We start from the raw sequence: 25,023 nt of genomic DNA, 5'->3' as shown, positions 1-25,023 counted from the left end.
TTTGAGTAATGAGATTGAATATGTTATGAGTTGTATACAGCTCTTGTTGTTACTGAGAAGTCACTGTGTCACGTGATGGTGTGGCACATTGCAGTCACATGTCACAGTTACTCAGTCATATGTTCTCATGTGTTCAGTTGAAGGGATCTGAACTGGAAATTACACTCACCAGAGGATCTTCCCTTCCTGGTCCTGCTTGTGCATATGTCAATCTTAACATTTGTGCAAATGGCAGTGAACAAGGTAAGAGTAAATTCCATAATTTGTATGACTTTTTTTTTAGTTATATTTATGGATGTGAGAAAACAACCCAAAAAACTTGTGGATGTTTTTAAGGGAATTGGAAGAATTATTTAATCATATTTAATAGGTAACTTTTTCTTAATTGTCATCAAAATGAATTCACTAGGCGAGATGCAGTGGCTCATACCTGTAATCCTACCACTTTTGGAAGCCAAGGTGAGAGGATTGCTTGAGGCCAAGAGTTCAACACTAACCTGGCCAACATAATAAGACCCTGCCTCAATTAAAAAAAAAAAATGGCCAGGCGCGGTGGCTCACACCTGTAATCCCAGCACTTTGGAATGCCAAGGCGAGTGGATTACTTGAGGTCAGGAGTTCAAGACCTGATCAACATGGTGAAACCCCGTCTCTACTAAAAATACAAAAATTAGCCAGGCATGGTGGCAGGTACTTGTAATCCCAGCTACTCGAGAGGCTAAAGCATGAGAATTTCTTGAACCCGGGAGGTGGAGGTTGCAGTGAGCTGAGATCGCACCATTGCACTCTAGCCTGGGTGACAAAGCGAGACTGTCTCACCAAAGAAAAAAGAAAGAAAAAGAAAAATTAATCCACTAAAGTAAATGATTGGACTTATGCTTGTGGAAGCATGAAGCAGATATAGTTTTCCCTATTCCTCCTGCTAAATACATCTAAACACCCTGGACATTATAGATAAAAACAAGCATAAAAGACTCACAGATGTAAGGAAGAAAGCAGACCAGCTGAGGACCTTGTAACCAAGTGACCTAAAAGTAGTAAGTTCTGGGCTTTCTTTTCTGCCTCTTATACCCAAACTTGGAACTTAACAAGCTGGCAACCTGGAAGTGTCAAGTGTAGACCAAAGAAAGCCTCAACAACAATTCTGCTCCCTTGACAAAGGATCAAGAGATGGGCAGCCTAGCAAGACAGAAAATTTTGAAACGGTAACTGCTCTACTCTAGCCAGACACCATAGAAAAAACTATGGCCCTACCACCACCCACATCAGCAAAGGCCAAGTGGGGAGCCTGGACTTCACCCTTGCCAAGCTGAAGACCCCTCCCCTGTCACAGGGGTATCAGAGAAGACAAAGTAGAGAGCTAGGACTTTTATTCTAGTGGGGGGCAGTAATGAGCCCCTCTGCCTGGTGGCATCAGTGGAGGCCACATGGAAAGCCTAGATTTCCATCCCTTCTGGGCAGTAACAAGGCATCCCTCCCATTTACAAATGCGTGGCAGCAATGAGGCTACATACCACCAGCACCTCCTCTGCAGTGTCAGTTAAGGTATGCGTGAAACAGTTAAGGGCGTGGTGGCAGGCGCCTGTAATCTCAGCTACTCAGGAGGCTGAGACAGGAGAATCGCTTGAACCCGGGAGACAGAGGTTGCAGTGAGGCAAGATCGCGCTCCTGTACTCCAGACTGGGTAACAGAGTGAGACTCTGTCTCAGAAAAACAAACAGAACAAATAAAAGATTGGCAGGTTGTTAAAAACACACTCACCAAGTATATGCTGTCTATGAGAAACTTCAAATATAATGATACAGGTGAGTTGAAAGTAAAAGGGTAGAAAAATACATACTATGCAAACATTAATCAAAAGAAGCAGGAATGTTCATGTCTGTATTAGATGAAACAGACTTCAGAGCAAAGAAAATGACCAGGGGCATTAAATAATGATAGAAGTGTCAGTACGCAAAGAAAACAGTGATCCTAAATTTATATGCATCTAACAAAAGAGCTACAAAATATATGAAATAAAAAGATACAGACATTAAAGGAGAAATAGACAAATCTGTAACTATAGTTGGAGACTCCAGCGTACGTTTTTCAGTAATCACCTCACCCAAAAATAGCAGAATATAAATTATTTTCAAGCCCCCATAGAACTTTGCTAAGATAAGTTGTAACCTGGGCCATAAAACAAACCTCAACCAATTAATACAGTTGAAACCAGAGTGTGCTCTCTGACCACAGTAGAATCAAACTATCAATTAGTAATAGAATAATAAAAGGAAAGTCTCCACACTCTTAAAAATAAACAACATACTTTTAAATTATCCACGATTAGGGAAAAAGTCTCGAGGAAAAGAGACGTAGAACTGAGTGAAAAGGAAAATACGACATCAAGATATGTGGAATGTGGCTAAAGTGGTCCTGAGACGGAAATCTGTTGCACTAAAAACTGAAAGAAAGATGGTTTTAAATCATAACCTGAGGTCTAAACTCAAGAAACTAGATAGGAATAAAAGCAAAATAAATGCCAAGTAAGAAGAAGGAAAAACATAAAAATAAGAGAAGAAATCAGTGCAATTGAAAACAGAAACGATAGAGAAAATTAATGATACAAAAATCTGGTTCTTACCAAAAAATTCAGCAAAATTAATAAACCTTTAGTGAGACTAATAAAGGGAAAAGAAGACACAGTTGCATATCAGGAATAAAAAGAATTATCCATACAGATTACCAGAATCAAGAAGATAATGCAAATACTATGAATAATCTCCATATGTAAGTTTGACAACTTGGATGCCTGTCGCCCAGGCTGGAGTGCAGTGATGCAAACTCAGCTCACTGCAACCTCCACCTCCTGGGTTCAAGCGATTCTTATGCCTCAGCCTCCCGAGTAGCTGGGATTACAAGCATGCCACACCATGCCCGACAGATTTTTGTACTTTTGGTAGAGGTGGGCTTTCACCCTGTTGGCCAGACTGATCTCAAACTCCTGGCCTCAAGTGATCTGGCCCTCCTTGGCCTCCCAATGTTCTGGGATTACAGGCATGAGCCACTGTTCCTGGCCTGAAGTGAACCCTGTTTTAAAAAGCACAAACTACTACGACTCACACAATATGAAATAGATAATTTTAATGGCCCTGTTAAGGAGACTGAATTCGTAATTTAAAATCTCTGAACTAATCTCCAGGCCCAGTTTCACTGGAGAATTCTTACCAGAATTAATACCAGTTCTATACAGACTCTTCCAGAAAATAGAAGAGGAAGGAACATTTCACTCATTTTATGTGGTTATTAACCTGCTACCAAAACCAAATAGAGACAGTATTAAGAAAAAAGATAGACCGGGCACGGTGGCTTATGCCTGTAATCCCAGCACTTCGGGAGACTGAGGCAGATGGATCACCTGAGGTCAGGAGTTGGAGACCAGCCTGGCCAGCATGGTGAAACACCATCTCTACTAAAAATACAAAAATTAGCTGACCCTGGTGGTGGGCGCCTGTAATCTCAGCCTACTCAGGAGGCTGAGGCAGGAGAACGGCTGGAACCCGGGAGGCAGAGGTTACAGTGAGCCGAGATCGTGCCATTGCACTCCAGCCCAGGCCAACAACAGTGAGACTCCATCTCAAAAAAGAAAAAAAAAAAGATAGAAAACAGATATTCCTCATGAATATAAATTAATTCAGCTATATATACAAAGAATTATGCACCATCACCAAGTGGGATTTATTCCGGGGTTGCAAGGCTGACTCAATATTTAAAAATCAATGTAGCCTGGGCGAGGTGACTCATGCTTGTAATCCCAGCACTTTAGGAGGCTGAGGCGGGCAGATCACAAGGTCAGGAGTTCAAGACCAGCCTGACCAACATGGTGAAACCCTGTCTCTACTAAAAATGCAAAAATTAGCCAGGCATGATGGCACGCGCCTGTAATCCCAGCTACTCAGGAGGCTGAGGCAGGAGAATCGCTTGAACCCAGGAGGCAGAGGTTGCAGTGAGCCAAGATCGCACCACTGCACTTCAGCCTGAGCGACAGAGACTCCATCTCAAAAAAAAAAAAAAAATTCAATGTAATTATCATATTATCAGACTAAAAGATTACATGACTATAGCAGTTGATTCAGCATTTGATCAAATTCAACACCCATTCATGATGAAAATCTTCACAGAAATAGGAAGAGATGAGACCTTTGTAGACTGGATAATGAGCATTTTGCAAAAATCCTACAGCTACCATTAAACCTAATGGGGAAAGCCTGAATTCTTTCTGCCTAAAATCAGGAACAAGGCAATCACGACTCATATTTGACATTGTACTGGAAGTTCTAGCCAGTGGACCATGGCAAGAAAAGGAAATAAAAGTCATGCAGATAAAGGAATAAAGCTTCCTCTATAGAAAATAGAAAATCATAAGGAATATACATACAAACACCTAAAAAATAGACCAGGCTTGGTGGCTTGCGCCTGTAATCCCAACACTTTGGGATCTGAGGTGGGTGGATCACCTGAGGTCAGGAGTTCAAGACCAGCCTGGCCAATGTGGTGAAACCCCGTCAAAAAAATAAAAACATTAGGCATGGTGGTAGTCATCTGTAGTCCCAGCTACTCAGGAGGCTGAGGCAGGAGAATTACTTGAACCTGGGAGGCGGAGGTTGCAGTGAGCTGAGATTGCGCCACTGCACTCTAGCTTGGGCGACAAGAACGAAACTCCATCTCAAAAAAAAAAAAAAAGATCATATTGCCTGGTTTTAAGATGTGACCTGGGATCACCATATTGGTCTTTCCACGCCAGCTGCTCCCATGATGGTTGTGTGTTTATTTAGACCTCTGATGATGTCTCAGACAGTACATGGTTCCCTGAACTGCTGTGCAACTTCAGTGATGTATGGCATTGAGCTGGTCCATCACTGCCAACATCCTGGCTGTCTCAGGTTACCCTGTAGAAGGAATCAGATGGATGGTCAGTGGTGTGCATGAGTAATGTAAACAAGAACAGTGTTCTCATCACAGAGGGCCAGCAGCATGAGCAGTGATAAGAGAGGTAGGACCTTTTCTCCCATCTACCAATTCCAGGACTGGCCATTCCTGAGTCAGTTGACCAGACATCTGGGAAGAAGAGCTCCCAACTCCAAGATTATTTTCCTAGGAATAGCTTTAAATGCAGCCACAGCTTGGTCTTCTGCCTTAATATGATTTGATATGTTTTGCAATTTACTGTCCTGCTGAAAGCATTCGTATTATGAGGGAAAAAACCCATACAAATAATCATTAAATCTGTTATTTTTAAATGTTTGGCCTTTTTCTGTACCCTTTGGATTCAAGCATAAATTGGGTTTCCAAAGTAATTGAATAAAAATCATATCACTTATAAAAAAAACTTTTGAGTCACAGGATATAAGATAAACGTACAAAAATGAATTTTATTTCATACTAGCCATCTATACTAGCAATGAGCAAGTGGGCAATGAAATTAAAAGTGTGATATCATTTACAGTCACTTAAAAAAAGATGCTAGACCAGGTGTGGTGGTTCACGCATGTATTCCCAGCACTTTGAGAGGCTTAGGCAGGAGGATTACTTTAGCCCAGGAGTTCGAGACCAGCCTGGGCAACAAAGTGAGACCCCATCTCTACAAGAAATAAACTAGGCAAGTGTGGTGGTGTTCGCCTTTAGTCCCAGCTACTTGGGAGGCTGAGGTAGGAGGATCACTTGAGCCTAGGAGGTAAAGGCTGTAGTGAGCCATGATCATGCTACTATATTCCAGCCTGGGCCACAGAGTGAGACCTTCTCTCCAAAAAAAAAGATATTCAGATGTAAACCTAATAAAACATGTTAGGACTTGTATACTGAAAACCACAAAATAGTGATGAAAAAAATCAGACAAAATCTAAATAAGTGGAGAGACATGTTTATGGATTAGAAGATTCAATATAGTAAAAATGTCCCTTCTATCCTGCTGTGGTTTGAGTGTCCCCTCCAAAACTCAGGTTAAAATGTCATTGCCATTGTGACGGCATCATGAATTAGTTAATTACTTCACTAGAGTTCTGGAAATTGTTACCTGGTCCAATGGTGTGACCGTAACACCAGAAACCTGTACTTGTCAGAGTCCTTTCCATTGCATCTCCTCAAAGATGAAACACTTTAGATTCACAGTTGCTTACAATAGCTTTCAGGAAAGTACCAGAGTAAAACAATTAGCTATCGCTGGATGACAAGACTTTAAATGGCCATGGTTAAATATCCGATGAGAGTTCATTATAATAATGTTGCAGTTGATAAGGAAGTTTAGTTGTTTCTGTGGTATACAGCATTTTAAGGTAACTAGAATTGTGACTGATAACATTAGACCAGGTCTATCAGATTTCTAGGAATTGCACACAATTTCTGGAACACATTATTTGTACAAATTAACTCAAAGAAGGTTAAACATCATTTCTTATTTGACAGTGCTTCCCATGCAGATCTTACATAGTCAAATAAGTCTGACTTGTTTACTATTTCTCTTCATAATGAAAGAGAATTCTCTTGAGGTATTTTGGGGTGCCTCTGGAAGTCCCAAAGTTAGCTCGAGGTCAGAAAGACTTAAGTTTAGAGTTTGATTTTGGGAAGCTAGTAAAAAATGTCAAAGGCTTAAAACACTTGATTAATAGGATTGCAGGTCACTGAAACTATAGTCACTCATTTAACCAGAGTGATAATTAAAAGTATTCAAAGGCAAGTATAGAAAGTTACACAGTTAAAAAATATAGAAAGTTACACAGTTATAAAAAGACCTGAGCAGTTTTAATAGAGAGGACTCTGTTTCTCTGTTTTCTTTTCTGTAGACACAGTGTCTCACTACACTCCCCAGACTGGTCTTGAACTCCTGGCCTCAAGCAATTCCCTACCTCAGCCTCCCAAAGTGCTGGTATTATTAAGGCTTATTATTTTGATAACTTATAAATAAATTCATTCAGATCTTAGCCAGCTTGACCACACGTAAAATTCCTTTTCCAAGATTCCTCTTCCACAAACCTACTACAGCTTTCTTATATCTATTCTGTTTTGGATTAAATTCTTCCTTTCTCTTACTGTGAAACAAGTCATTCTACTTTAGGGCAAAAATTAGTCTTTTTCTCTTAACGAACACACATCCAATGAATAGCAAAACCCTAAGGGTGTGAATTACCAATGGGGAGCTATTTTTGAGTAGACATAACAAACAGAGCTAGCTACCATCAAGTTATTTCTCTGTTAGCTACTTTTACAGCATGTGTATGTTCAGCAGTCTTCACAAAAACAAGAATCCTAAAAAGTTTAATAGATGAGGTTTTTTTGTTTTACTGCTGTGCTCAGTAAACGTAAAGTAATGCATACTGGCACCCACTTGCACATTTGTTCATAGATTGAACTCAGTTCTGTAATTATAAATATCTAGTGGAGGTAACATAAACTTATTTGATAGTAAATCCTGGTAGGATTTAAAAATTGTATATCTGCATTATGTATTCTTACCCAAGTCACATGAACTTGAAAAGCATTTGTGTTAGTTTCTGTATTGCTGAGAGAATACTTAATTTATGTGAAATGCTTATTTTTCTTTAAATCTATTAAATAGAAATCTTTTATGAATTAATTTTTGACCATACTGTCTGGAGGTAGAAAAATAACTCATGGCTGGATGCAGTAGCTCAAGCCTGTAATCCCAGCATTTTTGGAGGCCACATCGGCGGATCACCTGAGGTCAGAAGTTCAAGACCAGCCTGACTAACATGGAGAAACTCCGTCTCTACTTAAAAAAAAAAAAAATACAAAATTAGCTGGGCATGGTGGCACATGTCTGTAATGCCAACTACTCGAGAGGCTGAAGCAGGTGAATCGCTTGAACCCAGGAAGTGCAGGTTGCGGTGAGCCAAGATCGTGCCATTGCACTCCAGCCTGGGCAACAAGAGCAAAACTCCATCTCAAAAAAAAAAAAAAAAAAGAAAGAAAAAGAACACATATATGTAACATACCTACATGCACAGGCATATGTAAACATACAGACAAGCAGATTTCTTAGCTTTCATTTGAAAACTGTAGCCATGTACCAGGTACTGTAATATAAAACATACTAGTTTTATGAAACAATAGCTGAATCCAAAGTATGTTCCCAGCAGATGGAATAAATTAAGGTTACTCGCTTCGGTGGCCAAAGTGTTCCACTAGTGTTTTTGGAAACGTCTTAAGATTTTTCATTTAAACATTAAACAAAGAGTTTTCAAGCCTTGACACAAAAGCACTGTCCGTAAAAGGGAAAAGTGATATATTTAACTAAACGAAAATTTAGGTTTTGCTTTGAACATCCTATAAAAGGATGAAAGACAAGCTATAGACTGGGAGAAAATCTTTATAAAACAACATATTTGACAAAAGATGTCTCTAGAATATATAAAGATCTTTTAAATCTCAACAGTAAAGAAAAATCCAGTTAGAAAATGGGATGGAGATATGAACAGACATTTACCACAGGGAATATACAAATGACAGAAATGTACATGACAGTATTTAACGTCATTAGCCATTAGGAAAATTCAAGTTGAAATCACATTGAGGTCTTAATACACACCTATCAGAATGACTAAAACTGAAAGTAGTGACAGCACCAAATGCTGCATCTCATACATTGCTGGTGGGAATATAGAATGGTATGATCACTCTGGAAAATAGTTTGGCATTATCAGAAAACTAAATATGTGCTTTCTTTTTTTTTTTTTTTTTTGAGACAGAGTCTCGCTCTGTCACCCAGGCTGGAGTGCAGTGGCCGGATCTCAGCTCACTGCAAGCTCCGCCTCCCGGGTTTACGCCATTCTCTCGCCTCAGCCTCCCGAGTAGCTGGGACTACAGGCGCCTGCCATCTCGCCCGGCTAATTTTTTGTATTTTTTTAGTAGAGACGGGGTTTCACCGTGTTAGCCAGCATGGTCTCGATCTCCTGACCTCGTGATCCGCCCGTCTCGGCCTCCCAAAGTGCTGGGATTACAGGCTTGAGCCACCGCGCCCGGCCAATATGTGCTTTCTATAATGACTCAGCAGTTGTACTCCTAAGTGTTTATCCCAGAGAACTGAAAACTATGTTCACTGTCACATGAACGTATATAGTACTTGTATTCATAATAGCACCAAACTATAAACAACCCAGATATTCTTCAGCAGATAAATGGCTGAACAAACTGTGGTACATCCATATCATAGAACATTACACAGCAATAAGAAGGAACAACTATCAATTAGCACAGCAAATTATTTTAATCCTTAGAAACTGATGCCAACTGAGGCCAGGCACGGATGCTCACGCCTGTAATCCCAGCACTTTGGAAGGCCGAGGCAGTCGGATCACCTGAGGTCAGGAATTTGAGATCAGCCTGGCCAACATGGTAAAACCCCATCTCTACTGAAAAAATACAAAAATTAGCCATGTGTGGTGGTGGGTACTTGTAGTCCCAGCTACTTGGGAGGTTGAGACACGAGAGTCTGTTGAATCCGGGGGACAGAGGTTGCAGTGAGCCGAAATTGCACTGCTGCACTCTAGCCTGGGTGATAGAGCCAAACTCCATCTCAAAAAAGAAAAAGAAAAGAAATTGATGCCAACTGAAAAAAGTCCCAAAAGGTTCCATACTGTATAATTGCATTTACATAACATGTTTTAAATGATAAAATTATAGAAATGGAGACTGTTGTTTGCCAGGGGTTAAGGAGGGAATGAGCCTGGAAGGGAGTTGGGTATGGATATTAAAAGGCAACATGAGGATTCTCATGGTGGCAGAACTACTCTCTATCTTAATGATGGTGATGGGTACAGGATTTTACACGAGTGATAAAATTGCATAGAACTAAACATACCCACACATACACATGCCCCAATGAGTACAAGTAAAACTGAGGCAGTCTGAATAGGATCGGTGGATTGCATCAACGTCACTATGCTGGTTGTGGTATATACTGTAGTTTTGTAAAATGTCACTATTGGGGGAAACTGGATAAAGGGTCCATGGTATCTCACTATGTGCATTTGGCTCTACAGTTAACTCAAAATGTTCAAATATATTAATAAAGTAAATTCTGTACATGAATCTAAGGTGCAGAATGAATCAACATCGGGGCCCATCCTGACCTGTGGGGATATACAAATGGCACAAAATGAAAAATGAGAATCAAAAATAAGAATCATGAATACAAAGATTTTAATCTAGAAAAAGACAAGAACAGATTGCCTGGTAGAGTTCTATGCCTGGACCATATCTACCAAGGACTGCGTAAACACATGCCAAGGATGGAGATATATATCTACGTATGTATAGTGTATATATATGCTATAGAGTATATATGCAATATATACATATATATCTACGTATGTATAGTGTATATATATGCTATAGAGTATATATGCAATATATACTATATATGTGCTATATATATATATATATATACTATATATGTGCTATATATATATATTGCATATATACTCTATAGCATATATATACACTATACATACGTAGATATATATCTCCATCCTTGGTATGCTTTTATATATAATAAGCAATATATACACATATATATAGTGTATAGTTGGGGGAAAAGGAAAATAATTAGGGCTTGAACCCCTTTGTATCCCTTTTCCTCCAAATTTAACATTTTCTTTTCAGTTTTATTTGTCTGATTGAGGTGTCATTTTTGTGACTTTTTAGGTGGAGTATTGCTCCTGGAAAATCCAAAAGGTGATAATAGGTTGGACCTTTTAAAGCTGAAGAGTGTTGTCACTAGCATTTTTGGTGTGAAAAATACAGAGCTGGCTGTCTTCCATGATGAAACAGGTATGTGGAAAGTGAGAGGAGCCTGTGGCCTTTGACTTGAGATGGATTGGTGAAGGTCTTAATTTGCTATCAGTTGTACTATATAACTTTTGCATTTTTCCTAACTCTCTTGAGTCAGGGCCCAACTCTTCAGCAGTGCCTGCCTGCAGTGTCTGTTCATGCCTCCTCATTGTATGATGTGACTGAAAACCCTGGGCTTAATGATTCTAATCCTTCCCTGTCACCTGTTAGCCAGCTGGTGGACTTCAGCCTTCAGAGTCCTCCCTTGTGAGGTTGTTTTTGTTTTTGAGACAGGATCTCACTCTGTCACCCATGCTGGAGTTCAGTGATGCAGTCATGGCTCACTGCAGCCTCCACCTCCTGGGCTCAAGTAATTCTCCTGCCTTGACCTCCCAAGTAACTGGGACTACAGGCATGTACCACCATGCTCGGCTAATTTTATTTAATTTTTTTTGGAGAGACCAAGTCACTGTATTGCCCAGTCTGGTCTTGAACCCAGGGCCTTAAGCAATCCCCCTGCCTTGGCCTCCCAAAGTGCTGGGATTCCATGTGTGAGCTACCACACCCAACCGTGAGTTTTAACTTCATTAAACACAATGCCTGGATCTCACTAAATCTGGATTCTCAATAAAGCAAACCTGAAAATTTTTTAAAGAATTACAGATGCATTCTCCCACTATTACGTATTGAATGTGACCTCTGAAAAAAAAAAAAAAGGTATGTCCTAACCCCTTGTATGTCTAAATGTGACTTTTGGAAATAGGATTATCTTAGATGTAACTAGTTAGGATGAGGTCATACTGGAGTAGCGTGGGCCCCTAATCCAGTATGACTGTTGTCCTTATAAGAAGGTGGCCATGTGAAGACATAGAGACACACAGAGAAAATGCCATGTGGTGACAAAGGCAGAGATTGGAGTTACACACAGCTGCAAGCCAAGAAACAACCAAGATTGCCAGGAGCCTCCAGAAGCTAGGAAGAAGCAAAAACGGATTCACCTGCAGGTTTCAGAGGGAGCACATCTGCCAACACTTTAATTTCAGACTTCTGACCTCCAGAACTTTGAGACAGTAAATTTCTTTTATTTTTATTCCCTAGCCCCCTGCAGTTTGTGGGACTTTACTATGGCAGCCTCAGAAAACTAATACTCATTTTATGAATCTGAATGCTCATTTTCAGAAACTTTTAAATAACTTAAAAGAAGAAATGCAAACGGCCGACTAAGGAACAACGCGTGCATCTTAATGGTAATCAGGAACTTTCAAGATAGTACCACAGTGTGGTGCTATTAACTGCCACCAGATTGGCAAAAACTAGAAGAATCTGACAGACTCAAATGTTGTCAGGGATATTGCATAATAGAAACCCTCATTCACTGCTGGATAATGAATTGTTGGAACCACTGGAAAACTGTTTGCTATTGTATCCATTAAAGGTTGGATAGGAGAAGCAAAAGCAATGTGGGAGAAACCAAGTAAAGGTCTACAAGAAGGTGGCAAGTTAGAGGTCTGAGAAGAATCTAACTGGGTTCCACCAAGGTGGTGTGTAAGTCATTGGAAAGCTGGATCTCTGCCTGAAGTCACTATAGGATGAGAAGTAGAGAAAAGCAAAACAGGCTGGAGTGCACATCTCTCTGACCGCATCTGACACTGACAGGTGTCTTGCAGAAGAAACTGCTGGTATACTTTTCCAGAGAGTTGCACACATTCCTGGCCTGGAAGTTGGAAGAGCAGAGGCGGGAGCGTGGGCTGCTCACTGTCCCACTGAACAAGTCGGCAGATCCACAGCAACCTGAGAAAACCAGGGGCACGGGCCCCATGTTAGCCTGTTTAGCATAATGACTGTTACTAAACTTCTACCTTCTAAATCCTGTGTAGATTTCTCTGTGATCAAGCCATTACCCAGAACCAGGTCAGACAGAGAACCTGGGAAATAGTTTTAGCTTAGCTGCATTGACACAGAATGAAACCACCATAGTTCACCTCATTGTGATCTTGACATGTATACATGGCTCTTTAAACCATATTTAACTTGCGAATAAAGACCCTAGTAGATTAAAAATCACACTTCAACTCTTTCTTGTACTGCTTCAAAGATGCTAACTTCATTACCCAAAACAAGATAGAAAGTTACCTTATCCTTCTTTGGGTGATGTTGATTTCTCTTCTAGCTGAGCCATACCTCCCCTTTTTGCTATTCTTTAACTTTACTGAGATACAAGGTTGACCTGTTAAAAGATTTCATTTTATATGGTAAGGAAGTAGGAGAGTGGAAAAATAAGATTTGGCTGATATATATTAACATGTAATGCCACACTTCATTTGCTGAAAAATGAGTTCTCTGGTCAGAAGTAATGCTATGTGGAGTGCTATGTTGGTGAATAAGACATTCTCTGCATCCATGGATGGTGAGTTTGACAGAAGCATTATGGGTGACAGTGGCAAATCCATGTCCAAAAGGAGTGTGTTCCAGTAAGACCAAATCACTGCCTTTTCCCGTAATGGAAACAGTGCAGTATAACCAAGCTGCCATTGAGAGTCTGGCTCATCTTTCCTGGCAATAACACTATATTGAAAGCTCAAGTAATGGTCTCCACTGTTGGTAGTTGGGATACACAGTAGCAACTGTAGCAAAATCAACCCTAGGGGGTGGAAGTAATGTTGCAGAGCCCATGCCTGGGTGGCCCCTTTGTTCATCCATCCATTGGGCAAGGGCAGAAGTGGCTGGCGGCAGAGTAGGTCATGTCCACTGAATTTTTTTTTTTTTTTTTTTTTTTTTGGAGACAGGGTCTCACTCTATCCCTCAGGCTGGAGTACAGTGGCTCAGTCATAGCTCAATATAACCTCAAACTTCTGGGCTCGAGCAATCCTCCTGCCTCAGCCTCCAAAGTAGCTAGGAGTACAGATACATGTCACCATGCCTGGCTACTTCTTTTCTTTTCTTTCTTTTTTTTTTTTTTTGAGAAGGAGTCTCGCTCTGTTGCCCAGGCTGGAGTGCAGTGGCCAGATCTCGGCTCACTGCAAGCTCCACCTCCCAGGTTTACACCATTCACCTGCCTCAGCCTCCCGAGTAGCTGGGACTACAGGTGCTCACCACCTCGCCCGGCTAGTTTTTTGTATTTTTTAGTAGAGATGGGGTTTCACCGTGTTAGCCAGGATGGTCTTGATCTCCTGACCTCGTGAGCCGCCTGCCTCGGCCTCCCAAAGTGCTGGGATTACAGGCTTGAGCCACCGCGCCCGGCCCTTCTTTTCTTTTTTGTAGAGAAGAGGTCTTGCTATATTGCCCAGGCTGGTCTCAATCTTCTGGCCTCAAGCATTCCTCCCCTTTCTGCCTCCCAGAGTGCTGGGATTACAGGTGTGAGCCGCTGTGCCCAGCCCCACCCATTTTTAAATTCTCATTCAGTCTGCCCATTTGAAGAGATCTGTCCACATACCTCTTGCCCTAACTTCCTTGTCACCAGTTTTCTAATTCTGTTCTTTGAGTCCCTAGCTGTTCTCATTTAGTCCAGCTATTGGCCAGTGTCCATGAATCAGTGTAGATCTACTCCTAGGTCTTTCTCCGAGCAAAATGACCAGCCAGCTGCACTGAATGAAGTTGTGCCCATTGGGAGGATTTCTACCCATCACTATTCTTTAGGGCTACCCAGAGTCAGAACAGGGCCGTAAGACTGTAATTGTCTGCTTTGGATGGTGCAGCGTATTGTGCAGTAAAGCCCTACGCAGCAAGCCCTAAAATGTTTTCTTTCTCTGCCAGCCAGTCCTGGAAGACTTCCTATAAGGCCACACCTGTGGTTGAGAGAAGAGACCATGTGGGCCTAGGCTGAGAATGAGCATCTAGCCACTGGTGCAGCAGGTTCCTCTGAGCCAGTGCCCCAGCCTAGTCTCATACCTGCCATTTCCATTCAATATTTGGAGGCTGCCCTGTGGGCCTGTCCTGTATCACAACCATTAGCAGTCATCTGCCTGTGCATGCATCCCCAAGCAACATTTAATGTTCTCTAAATGAAATTACGCTGCATATGTTCTGTGTATCATGCTTTCTTTTTTTTTTTTTTTTTTTTATACTTTAAGTTCTAGGGTACATGTGCATAACGTGCAGGTTTGTTACATATGTATACTTATGCCATGTTGGTGTGCTGCACCCATCAACTCGTCAGCACCCATCAATTCATCATTTATATCATGTATAACTCCCCAATGCAATCCCTCCCTCCTCCCCCCTCCCCATGATAGGCCCCAGTGTGTGATGTTCCCCTTCCCGCGTCCAAGTGATCTCATTGTTCAGTTCCCACCTATGAGTGAGAACATGCGGTGTTTGGTTTTCCCTTCTTGTGATAGTTTGCTAAGAATGATGGTTTCCAGCTGCATCCATGTCCCTACAAAGGACGCAAACTCATCCTTTTTTATGGCTGCATAGTATTCCATGGTGTATATGTGCCACATTTTCTTAATCGTATCATGCTTTCTTTCACATCTGTTCCAGTGTCAAATAACATCTTCTGACTGTAATTAGCATTTTTTAATGTAAGCTTGAGATTCTGATATAGGAGGAAATTTTAAGAGGAGCTGTATTATACAGAGAAAATACTAAAATAGAGAAAACAATTTGCCCTATATTTCAGATTATGAATATTATGTTTATTTTACAACATTAAGATTTCCTACCATTGCATGTCATTAAAGGCTGGTTTTATAGAAAAGGCAATGTCTTTTGATAAACAGAAATTAAATGGAAAGCATTGTTGTAAAAAGATACATGATAGTTAGATAGGAAAAATTGAATGACTTCAGTTTTGAACTGTTCATTAACCCTGAAAGAATTGTTGTTGTTATTTTTAGAAATACAAAACGAAACCGACTTACTGAGTCTTAGTGGAAAAACACTGTGTGTGACTGCGGGATCGGCTCCCTCTCTGATCAGCAGTTCTAGTACTCTTCTTTGTCAGTATATCAACCTACAGCTCCTGAATGCAGAGCCACAAGGTATGTGCCTCCCCACAGCAGGCAGATTGTGGGGTGCTGGGCATTGAGGTTGTCTTTAATATTCAAATATGTGTATATTTCTAGTTGGCTTCAAAGTATTGCTTTAAAGTGTGGGCTCCCCCGCTGCTTTGGGGAGCAACCATAGGCTTTTCTTTTGGTGTGTTACAGAGACTCTCATCCATCTGGCATGGTTAGGAAATGAAAAAATTGGTTAAGGTAAAAATTATAACTAAATTGTTTGAGTGCCAAAACATTTTAATCTCTAATTTTACTTTCTTTTCTGGAGAAAATGTTCTGAAAACTTGTATACTTTCCTGATATTTTAGGATCCTCATCATGCACATTTGTACTGAAGTCTTCGGGCTCCTCACTTGACTGTGTACTGAGTATCTGCCCCCCAAGCTGCTGGGCTTTTATCTAAGTTTTGTTTTTGTTTTTCTTTTTCCCCTTCCCCTTCACCTCTATGAAATGTTCAGAGCTGTGTCTGCATGGACTGCATCTCCAGCGGTCGCACTCATCTTCCTGGACCCGCTGCTGGCCTCAGCACTGCCTGTTAGAGCTGTCTGTAGTGGCCATCTCTTTTGGAGATGGAGGGTGAACTCTCGAGATTTAATCCAGTTTGTTCGTTCTTCCTTAGAGTGTTTAATGGGGACAGTGGGCACTCTCCTGCTTGAAAACCCACGTGGGCAGAATGGACTCACCCACCAAGGTCTCCTGTATGAAGCAGCCAAGATGTTTGGCCTTCGGAGCAGGAAGCTAAAGCTGTTTCTGAATGAGACCCAAACACAAGGTAAGGAGATTATGGACTGTAAATTTTTCATTTTTGTTGAAAGTAGATTTTGATGCCATTAGCCATTTGTAGCATATGCGTGTAAGATAGTACTATTGTAATCCTGTTTTGTTATTCTTTACCCAGAAATTTACCATAATATGATTTTCTTTCCTTTCCTTTTTTTTGAGACTAAGTCTCACTTTGTCTTTGTCTCCCAGGAGTGCAATGGCACAATCTTGGCTTACTACAACCTCCACCTCCTGGGTTCAGGCCCGGGGCTTCAACCCAGCAACAGGGATTCTCCTGCCTCAGCCTCCCGAGTAGCTGGGAATACAGGCGCCTGCCACCACGCCTGGCTCATTTTTGTATTTTTAGTAGAGATGGAGTTTCACCATGTTGGCCAGGCTGGTCTCAAACTCCTGACCTCAGGTGATCCGCTCGCCTCGGCCTCCCAAAGTGCTGGGATTATAGGCGTGAGCCATGGCGCCCAGTCAATAATATTATTTTTTAATAGCAATTAAAAGGATAATTACTTTTTGCTAAATCTAAAAACTACATTGGTATGCGTCTAGGTAAATTAGCATATTTGCTGACCCTAAAACTGTTCTTTTTCCCGAAAGTCAAAGTTATCACAGGGTTGAAAAATAGCCCGAAGGAAACTTACAGCGGACATTATACCTCCCTTTACAGTTTATAAAATATGCTTACCTGCGTTTTCTCCTTGAGACACATAACTGTGAAGAGCTAGGTCATCAGTTGACATATTCCACATTCTATTATCTAGAAAATAGAAATTAAGGATGGCGACTTGCACTTGCTGGTGTCAGGCAGCGTATTTTCTCCTCCTCCTGTTCTCCCACTTAGCACTATTCAGAGATTTCAGCTTCTGTGGCTGCTCTGTCAGCTTCTCTGTTGAGATCCTCACCCTGCCCTCTGAGTTTCGTTCTGTAATCCTGCTGCACATCAAACGTCTTCACTTTAATATTGCTGCCGCTGCAATCACTTCCCCCAACAGCTTCCCTTTGTGGGATCTGCTTTTTTCTGTTTATACCCATTCTTGACATCTCAGCTCAAAACTTTTACCATCCCATCCTTTTATTTGTAACACCTGATAGCCTGGGATTTATTGGGCTTTCTGCATCAGTATTTGTGTCTTTTGGCACTTGTGGAAAATTGCCAGACATCTTGTCCAACTTACCTCTTATTCATTCTCTCTGGTATTCTCTCCTTCTAACACCTTGTTTAAACATGTTTTTGATGGACTTTCTCACTCTATCCTGCCTCTTATTCTCTTTTCCTATTTCCCCTCCTTTTGTCCTTATATACTACATTCTGGATAATTTTGGCTTTTTTATCTTATCCTTGTTCTTCTGCAGGTAAGGTGCGTCTTTTCTCTGCTTCCTGGAAGATTTTCCCTTTGTCTTTTACTTTCTGCAGTTTAACTGTGATCTCCCTAGGTGTACGTTTTTTGGTATAAGGCAGTCTTTATTTCTGTTACAGTGTTTTGAATTTTTTTTTTTTTTTTTTTTTAGACTTGGTCTTGTTCTGTCATGCAGGCTGGAGTGCAGTGGCTCAATCATAGCTCACTGCAGCCTCAAACTCCTGGGCTCCAACAATCCTCCCACCTCAGCCTCCCTAGCTAGGACTACAGGCACGTGCCACCATGCCCAGCTAATTTTAAAATTTTTTTGTAGGGACAGGGCCTCTCTGTAAGGTCCAGGCTGGTCGTTCTTGAACTCCTGGCTTCAAGTGTACTCCCACCTTGGCCTCCCAAAGTGTTGGGATTACAAGCATGAACCACCATACCCTGCCTCCTGATTTCTACCGTTTTCATTCTATTCTTTTTTTTTTTTTTTTTTTTTTGAGACAAGAGTTTTACTCTTGTTGCCCAGGCTGGAGTGCAGTGGCACGATCCCAGCTCATTGTAACCTCTACCTCCTGGGTTCAAGTGATTCTCCTGCCTCAGCCTCCCAAGTAGCTGAAATTACAGGCATGTGCCACCATGCGCAGCTAAGTTTTGTAATTTTAGTAGAGACAGGGTTTCACCATGTTGGCCAGCCTGGTCTTGAACCCCTGGCTTCCCAAAGTGCTGGGATTACAGGCATGAGCCACCACACCCAGCCCATGCTGTTCTTTCTTAAGAGTTTCCATCTTTCTGTTTACATTGCCCATCTGCTTTGCTTGTTCTCGTATGTTTCTGTTGAAGCCCAGTTTTAAGAAGCATATGTCTGGTTCCTTGGAGACACTGTCAACCCAGACCCACTTTAAACTCAATTATTTTGGACCATAGGGAGAATGTTAAGAAAGCTGTGACTGACTGGGTAGGCGTGGTGGTTCACTCCTGTAATCCCAGCACTTTGGGAGGCTGAGGTGGGCGGAGTTCAAGACCAGCCTGGCCACTGCACTCCAGCCTGGACAACAAGAGTTAAACTCCGTCTCAAAAAAAAAAAAAAAGCTATGACTTTCCCAGTCATACACAAAGGCCAGGAGTTCTGATGGAGACAGGATCTGTATATCCCTACTCCAAAACAAAGCTAGGTGAGGTGGTTCTCTCTGTATTGGGGTCTGTAGCTGCTGCAACAGTTTCCCACAAATGGGGTGGCTCAAGTCAGCAGGTTTCTTTTCTCACAGCCTTGGAGGCCAGACACTGAAATTAGGCTGTCAGAAAGGCCCCAGTCTCTCTGAAGTCACCGTGGGAGAATTCCTTATTCTTCTAGCTTCTGGTGGTTCCAGGCATCCCTTAAATTGTGGCCACATCACTTCAGTCTCTGACTCCGTGGTCACGTTGCCTCCTTCTCTTCTGTTTCCTCTTTTTCCAAATAAAGTTACATTCACAGCTCCTGGGAATTTAGAACCTGGGCATATCTTTGAAAGGCCATTATTAACCGAATACATTCTCTTCACTTTTTCTCTCGTGGTGAAGGAACTTACTCAGATTGACCCTTTTGCTATGGGTTTCTTATTTGAAGTTCCAATTTCTTCAGCCGAGATTTGTTGGACTTCCCAGTTTGTATATACCGGAGGCTTTTCTTTCCCTGCTTTCCTAGCTCTTTAGTGCCAAAAGCATTAAGCCACCAGACCCCATGGGAGTCATTATTTTTGGCCTGTGGAATTCTCCCATTTTCTTCCTGTGCAGCTATTTTTTTTTTTTTTAATTTAGTTGCATATCATACTTGTAAATTTTCTGTCATAATGTTAAATACTAAAGCTCTGTTTCTTCTTGGGTTCCTCCTTCGCTCCCTGGGTTTATTTTCAGTGACTCTCCTTGGTCGTTTTCCCTCTCATCTAGTTTCGGGCCTCATCGTCCATCAAAGTCACCAGTCTGCAGGCTGTACTCTTCCACCGGAGCTGTCTTCATGAACATTCCTGCCTCGATGTTGTTCCTTCGCTTAGAGCCCCCAAAGCTCCGTATTCTCTTATGCTTCAGAATCTTCCCTTCCACACAAGATCCTTCCTGCTCTGATAATTCTGTCCTTTCCTGTCTTGGTAATTCTGTCCATGAGTCTTTCATTCTATCAAAGGCTTTTTTCACTCTCCCTCGAACACACTTGGCTCTTTCATTGTGGTATGTTAGTAAAGATCTTCTAATAATGTAGCTTTCTATTTTGATAAGCTTATATAAAACTTTAGAGATAATTCATAACTCTTTTCTTGTCTCTCAAATCCATTGGTCACCGAGTACTGTTGTGCAGTGGAGCTGAAGATGACATTTATCTTTCACTTGTTCTTGCAAGGAAATGCAGTGGCATGATTGAAGCTGGTCAGGGGTAGAATTGTGTCTGGGTGAATTATGTATTTATAATACTACCTGCAATTCCCATAACCTTTCTGTATTCTCTGCTGCCTTTCTGTATTCTCTTTACTCTGTGATGTTAGGTAGGCAAAAGTTTAGTAGGTGAGAGCTTTTAAAGGTTTAGTGATTTACCTAAGATTACCACAAAGATGGAACTTTTTCTAGTTCAGTATGTTTCCAATCTAGTATCTGTAGCTTCATTTTCATTATGCCTTTTCTCTCAGAATTGTCTTTCATAAAGTATCAGTAACTTGATAAATTAGAAGAGCCACAAAATGTTGACCAGTTTAGAAACTCTTAAATGTCTTCTTGCTTGCTCCACTAAACTCTAAACATCATCTCCGGGTCCTGTGATTATCTATTAAGGAAGTAGCTTTGAGAGTGTTCTCACATCTAGGATTGCCTGCTAGGTAGGACCAGAGCTATTTTTAAAGAAAGCTCATCTGTTTGCTTTAAATTCAGATCTGACTAGAAGCAAAATGCTCCACAGTAGGCAGATAACTTTAAATTTTCTTTTTTCTTTTTTTCTTTTTTTTTTTTTTTTTTTGAGACGGAGTCTCGCTCTGTCGCCTGGGCTGGAGTGCAGTGGCCGGATCTCAGCTCACTGCAAGCTCCGCCTCCCGGGTTCACGCCATTCTCCTGCCTCAGCCTCCCGAGTAGCTGGGACTACAGGCGCCCGCCACCTCGCCCGGCTAGTTTTTTTGTATTTTTAGTAGAGACGGGGGTTTCACCGTGTTAGCCAGGATGGTCTCGATCTCCTGACCTCGTGATCCACCCGTCTCGGCCTCCCAAAGTGCTGGGATTACAGGCTTGAGCCACCGCGCCCGGCCTCTTTTTTCTTTGTTTTCTTTTTGAGTGGTATATTCACTGCGTTTTAATCAATTGCATTTGGGTTATATTTTTGGATGTTCAGAGTTTTCCTTATTGGCCATATTGGATCCTGTATTCTTTAACATGATCCTTTGTCTTTGATAAATTCTTGCTTTCTCACATAGCAAACATGTCCTAGGCTTATTATGTCCTCTTAACTTCTCCAGACATAGAAAATAGCTGTTCTTCAAATTATAGAAAATCATATTTTGAAACCACATATCTGGGATACTGAGTTGGCACAGCTTCTGGGCTTTTTTTGTAGACATAGGAAGTATCTGTTTATGAAGAAAAATAACCATCTTGGCAGTACCCAGAGTTAGCCAAACTGTGAAGTGATGGGATAGTCCTCCAGAAGGCTCCAGGAGTCTGTCCAAAATCTAACTCCACCTGCACAGAGTTAGGGTTCTATGAACTCAGTAAAGGATCCGCGTCAGACCCCCATCACTGCTGGCACCAACTGCAAGTTCCAGGGATTTTCCTAAACCACTCTCAGGTTCAGTAACCTGCCAGGAGGACTCAGACTCACTGAAAGGTATTACACTCATGGTTTGAATTAGGGTAGGGAAAGGGTACACATGAGAACCAGTGAGAGAGAGAGAAAGAGAGAGATACCCCTGGAGTCGTGGATAATGTTTCTTTCTCCCATCCCTCACATCTGACAACACAGAGACTGTATTACCAACCAGGGAAGCTCACTTGAGCCTTGGTGTAAGTTTCTGTCGAGGTTTCATTCTGTAGACATGATTGCTGTCTTTCTCAGCTGATAATACCATGCGACCCAAAGTCCCTCTCCTAAATCGTATACTTGGTCTTTCTGTCGTGGCCAGCACTACCCTGAATCACCTCATTAGCAACAACTGTCAGGTTTGGTGAACGTGCCCACCATGAGAAACAAAGACTCCTACTAAGAAATTCCAAGGATTTGGAGGTTCCACTCAGGAGCTGGGGCAAAGGGCAGAACTCTTAGTTTAAGGCCAAATTCCTTACTACACAGCAGTTAACATTTTTTTAAATACCCCCAATAGGTAAAATAGTGATTTTTTTTTTCAACTTTTTCTTTCCATTCTAGAAATTACAGAAGACATCCCCGTGAAGACTTTGAATATGAAGACTGTGTATGTTTCTGTATTACCAACAACAGCAGACTTCTAGCATGCACTTATCAATGTTGTTCAGTCAGCCTTTCCCTGATTACACCCATCCCCCGCACATACGTGCACATAGACACATGAACACACTGAAGATGTTTCCTTCAGGTGCATGTAAAATATGCTGCTTGGATTGAAATACAAATGGGATTGGTTAGTTAAGTAACTTGAGACCTCACAGTAATCTTCACACTTAACCTTAGACACCTATGCAGTCATGTTGGGAGCAGGTTACAGTGTTACCTCAGCACCACAGTTTATTTCTGTACTTGAGTTCTTCAGTATAGAAGGTAGAAGTGATTTAAATGGCATAGTATATATATCATTTTCTGGCCTTTTAAAATTTATTTGAGATCTCTTGATGAAATGGACATATATATTTCTGCCACCTGGATTTTCCTGGATAATTTGATGGAATATTTTAAGTTTCAGTAAATCAGAACAATAAACAAACTCAGATATAAATGTGTTGAAAGTAATTCATTCTCCCACAGATAGATGAAACTTGAAATGTGTAATCTTTGAAGAAAATAAAAGCTTCACGGTGGTTTCTGTATTAAGACAGTGGACTAGATATCTAATAAAACTTCTTCCCAAAATTCTGGGTGATAATTCGAGTCCCCAAAGAAGCAGATGACTTGACAAAGTTAGATGTGCAAGAATTTATTAGAGGAAACACAACTGGAGGATAAACCAGAGATGGAGCAGGCGTAGGTCGAGAGAGCCGTCAGACTCCAGTGTGGGTCTGACACCTGTAACAAGAGAAAACGAAGATTGATTAGCAGAAACTCAGACTGCAGCACAACTCTAAGACAAAGTCGGTCAGGCCAATGGAGAGTTCCCAGGCAAGGATTCCTTTTAGTAGAGTTCAGAATTGGGCAGAAATAGCCTGGCTTTGTTCCTCTGACTTCCTCAAGTCAGTGTCTGGGAGGAGACCAAGGGGAGCGTGGCCTTTGCAGAAATGCCTTGATGGATCTGAAAGTACCAACTACACTCCTCACATCAGATAACTTTGAAGAGAGATCTGAATGATACATCCCTATGGCTGCTACAACAGATGCATTCACACAAAAACCCACAAGTTGGAGAAAATAGAGGAAACAACCAGAATTTGGGGAGTTGGAAAGCAGATACATGGTGTTAACTAACTTGGTAGACCCAGGAAACCCCAATTCTAAATCAATGGAGAAACTAATAAACTTACTTACATTTCAGAATTCACAGCACCAGTTACCTCTGGGATGAAAGGTGGAAGAGGCCCAGAAATAGGGAAGATGGCATCAACACTGGGAAGCCTTATGGCTTCTCCCATTTCCATGTTGCTAAGCAACTCTCTTTATTCCCACCCCCCACTCCACCCCGCCACAGTTGGCATCTGGAAGGTAAAAAGGGACTGGTTGGTAGAAGTCAGAGTGAATGGAAGGCGATTACTTGTAAGCCTGGAGGATTCCTAAAACCAACCCTCAGGTTAGATAATTTGCTAGAAGAACTCACAGAACTCAGTGAAAGCTTTGTATTCATGGTTACAGTTAATGACGGAAATGTTAAAGATCAAAATCAGCCAAAGGAAGAGGAGAGGGCAGAGCCCGGGAGAAGTACCAAACACAGCTGTTGTCCTGTCTCTCTGAAGTCAGAAAGCATTACTCTACTGGCATCAATGTGTGACAGTATGCACAGAGTATTGCCAGCTAGGGAAGTTCACCCAAGCCTTGGAACCCAGAGTTTTTATTGAAGCTGCTTTACATATCCATGATTGATTGTCCATGTGGTTAATCACAGTCTCTAGGTCAGCTGATAGTGCATGACCCAAAACCTCCACCCTGAATCACGTTGGTATTTCTGATGTGTTGTACCCCAGAGTCTCACTTTGTCACCCAGGCTAGAGTGCAGTAGTGCAATCATAGCTAACTATAACCTCAAACTCCTGGGCTCAAGTAATCCCCCTGCCTCAGCGTCCTGAGTAGCTAGGACTACAGGTATGCACCATCATGCCCAGCTAATTAAAACACTTTTTTTTTTTTTTTTTTTTGTAGAGATAGGGTCTCACTATGTTGCCTAGGCTGGTCTCAAACTCCTGGCCTCAAGCAGTCCTCTCAACTTGCCTTCCCAAAGTACTGGGATTACAGGTGTGAGCTACCATGCCCAGCTGGCAATTTCTTATAAATCAAATATATATTTACCAAACAGCCTAGAAATTACACTCCTAGGTTGTTACTGGGGAAAAAAAAATGAAAGCATATGTCCATATAAAAGCTTACATAGGAATGCTCCTAGCAGCTTTATTCATAACAGTAAAGAATTTAAAGCTATCTAAATGTCTGAACAGGTCAATAAATTGAGTTACATCTCTACAATGTACTACTACTCAGAGGGGAAAAAGAATAATTATTATTGCTTATCAACATGGATGAATCTCTAAAACATTATGCTAAGAGAAGTCAGATCCCAAAATATACTTATCTTACTATTCAACTTGTATGAAAATCCAAAAAAGACATTTAGGTCGGGCATGGTGGCTCACACCTGTAATCCCAGCTGCTCGGGAGGCTGAGGCAGGAGAATCACTTGAACCCAGGCGGCAAAGGTTGCAGTGAGCTGAGAACACGCCACTGCACTCCAGCCTGGGCGACA

General features: G+C 41.5%; 1 protein-coding gene across 2 annotated transcripts in view; it reads left to right on the top strand.

Annotated features, from left to right (window-relative positions):
• The window catches only part of IARS1 (isoleucyl-tRNA synthetase 1), a 78,668-nt gene extending 55,811 nt beyond the window's left edge, over positions 1-22,857 (top strand). For both annotated transcript variants that reach the window (XM_010375094.2, XM_030919331.1), the window contains exons 30-34: positions 138-243; positions 10,699-10,824; positions 15,663-15,806; positions 16,444-16,596; positions 22,314-22,857. In XM_010375094.2, the coding sequence (XP_010373396.2) occupies positions 138-243; positions 10,699-10,824; positions 15,663-15,806; positions 16,444-16,596; positions 22,314-22,396 (612 nt within the window). In that variant the 3' untranslated portion in view covers positions 22,397-22,857. The remainder of the gene's footprint in view (positions 1-137; positions 244-10,698; positions 10,825-15,662; positions 15,807-16,443; positions 16,597-22,313) is intronic.
• The last annotated feature ends 2,166 nt before the right edge of the window (positions 22,858-25,023 follow it).

This window comes from Rhinopithecus roxellana, chromosome 16 (genome assembly GCF_007565055.1).
Source record: "Rhinopithecus roxellana isolate Shanxi Qingling chromosome 16, ASM756505v1, whole genome shotgun sequence".
Lineage (NCBI taxonomy): Eukaryota > Metazoa > Chordata > Mammalia > Primates > Cercopithecidae > Rhinopithecus > Rhinopithecus roxellana.
Note: the sequence above shows the minus strand (reverse complement) of the source record. Positions and strands in the feature narration are given on the sequence as shown.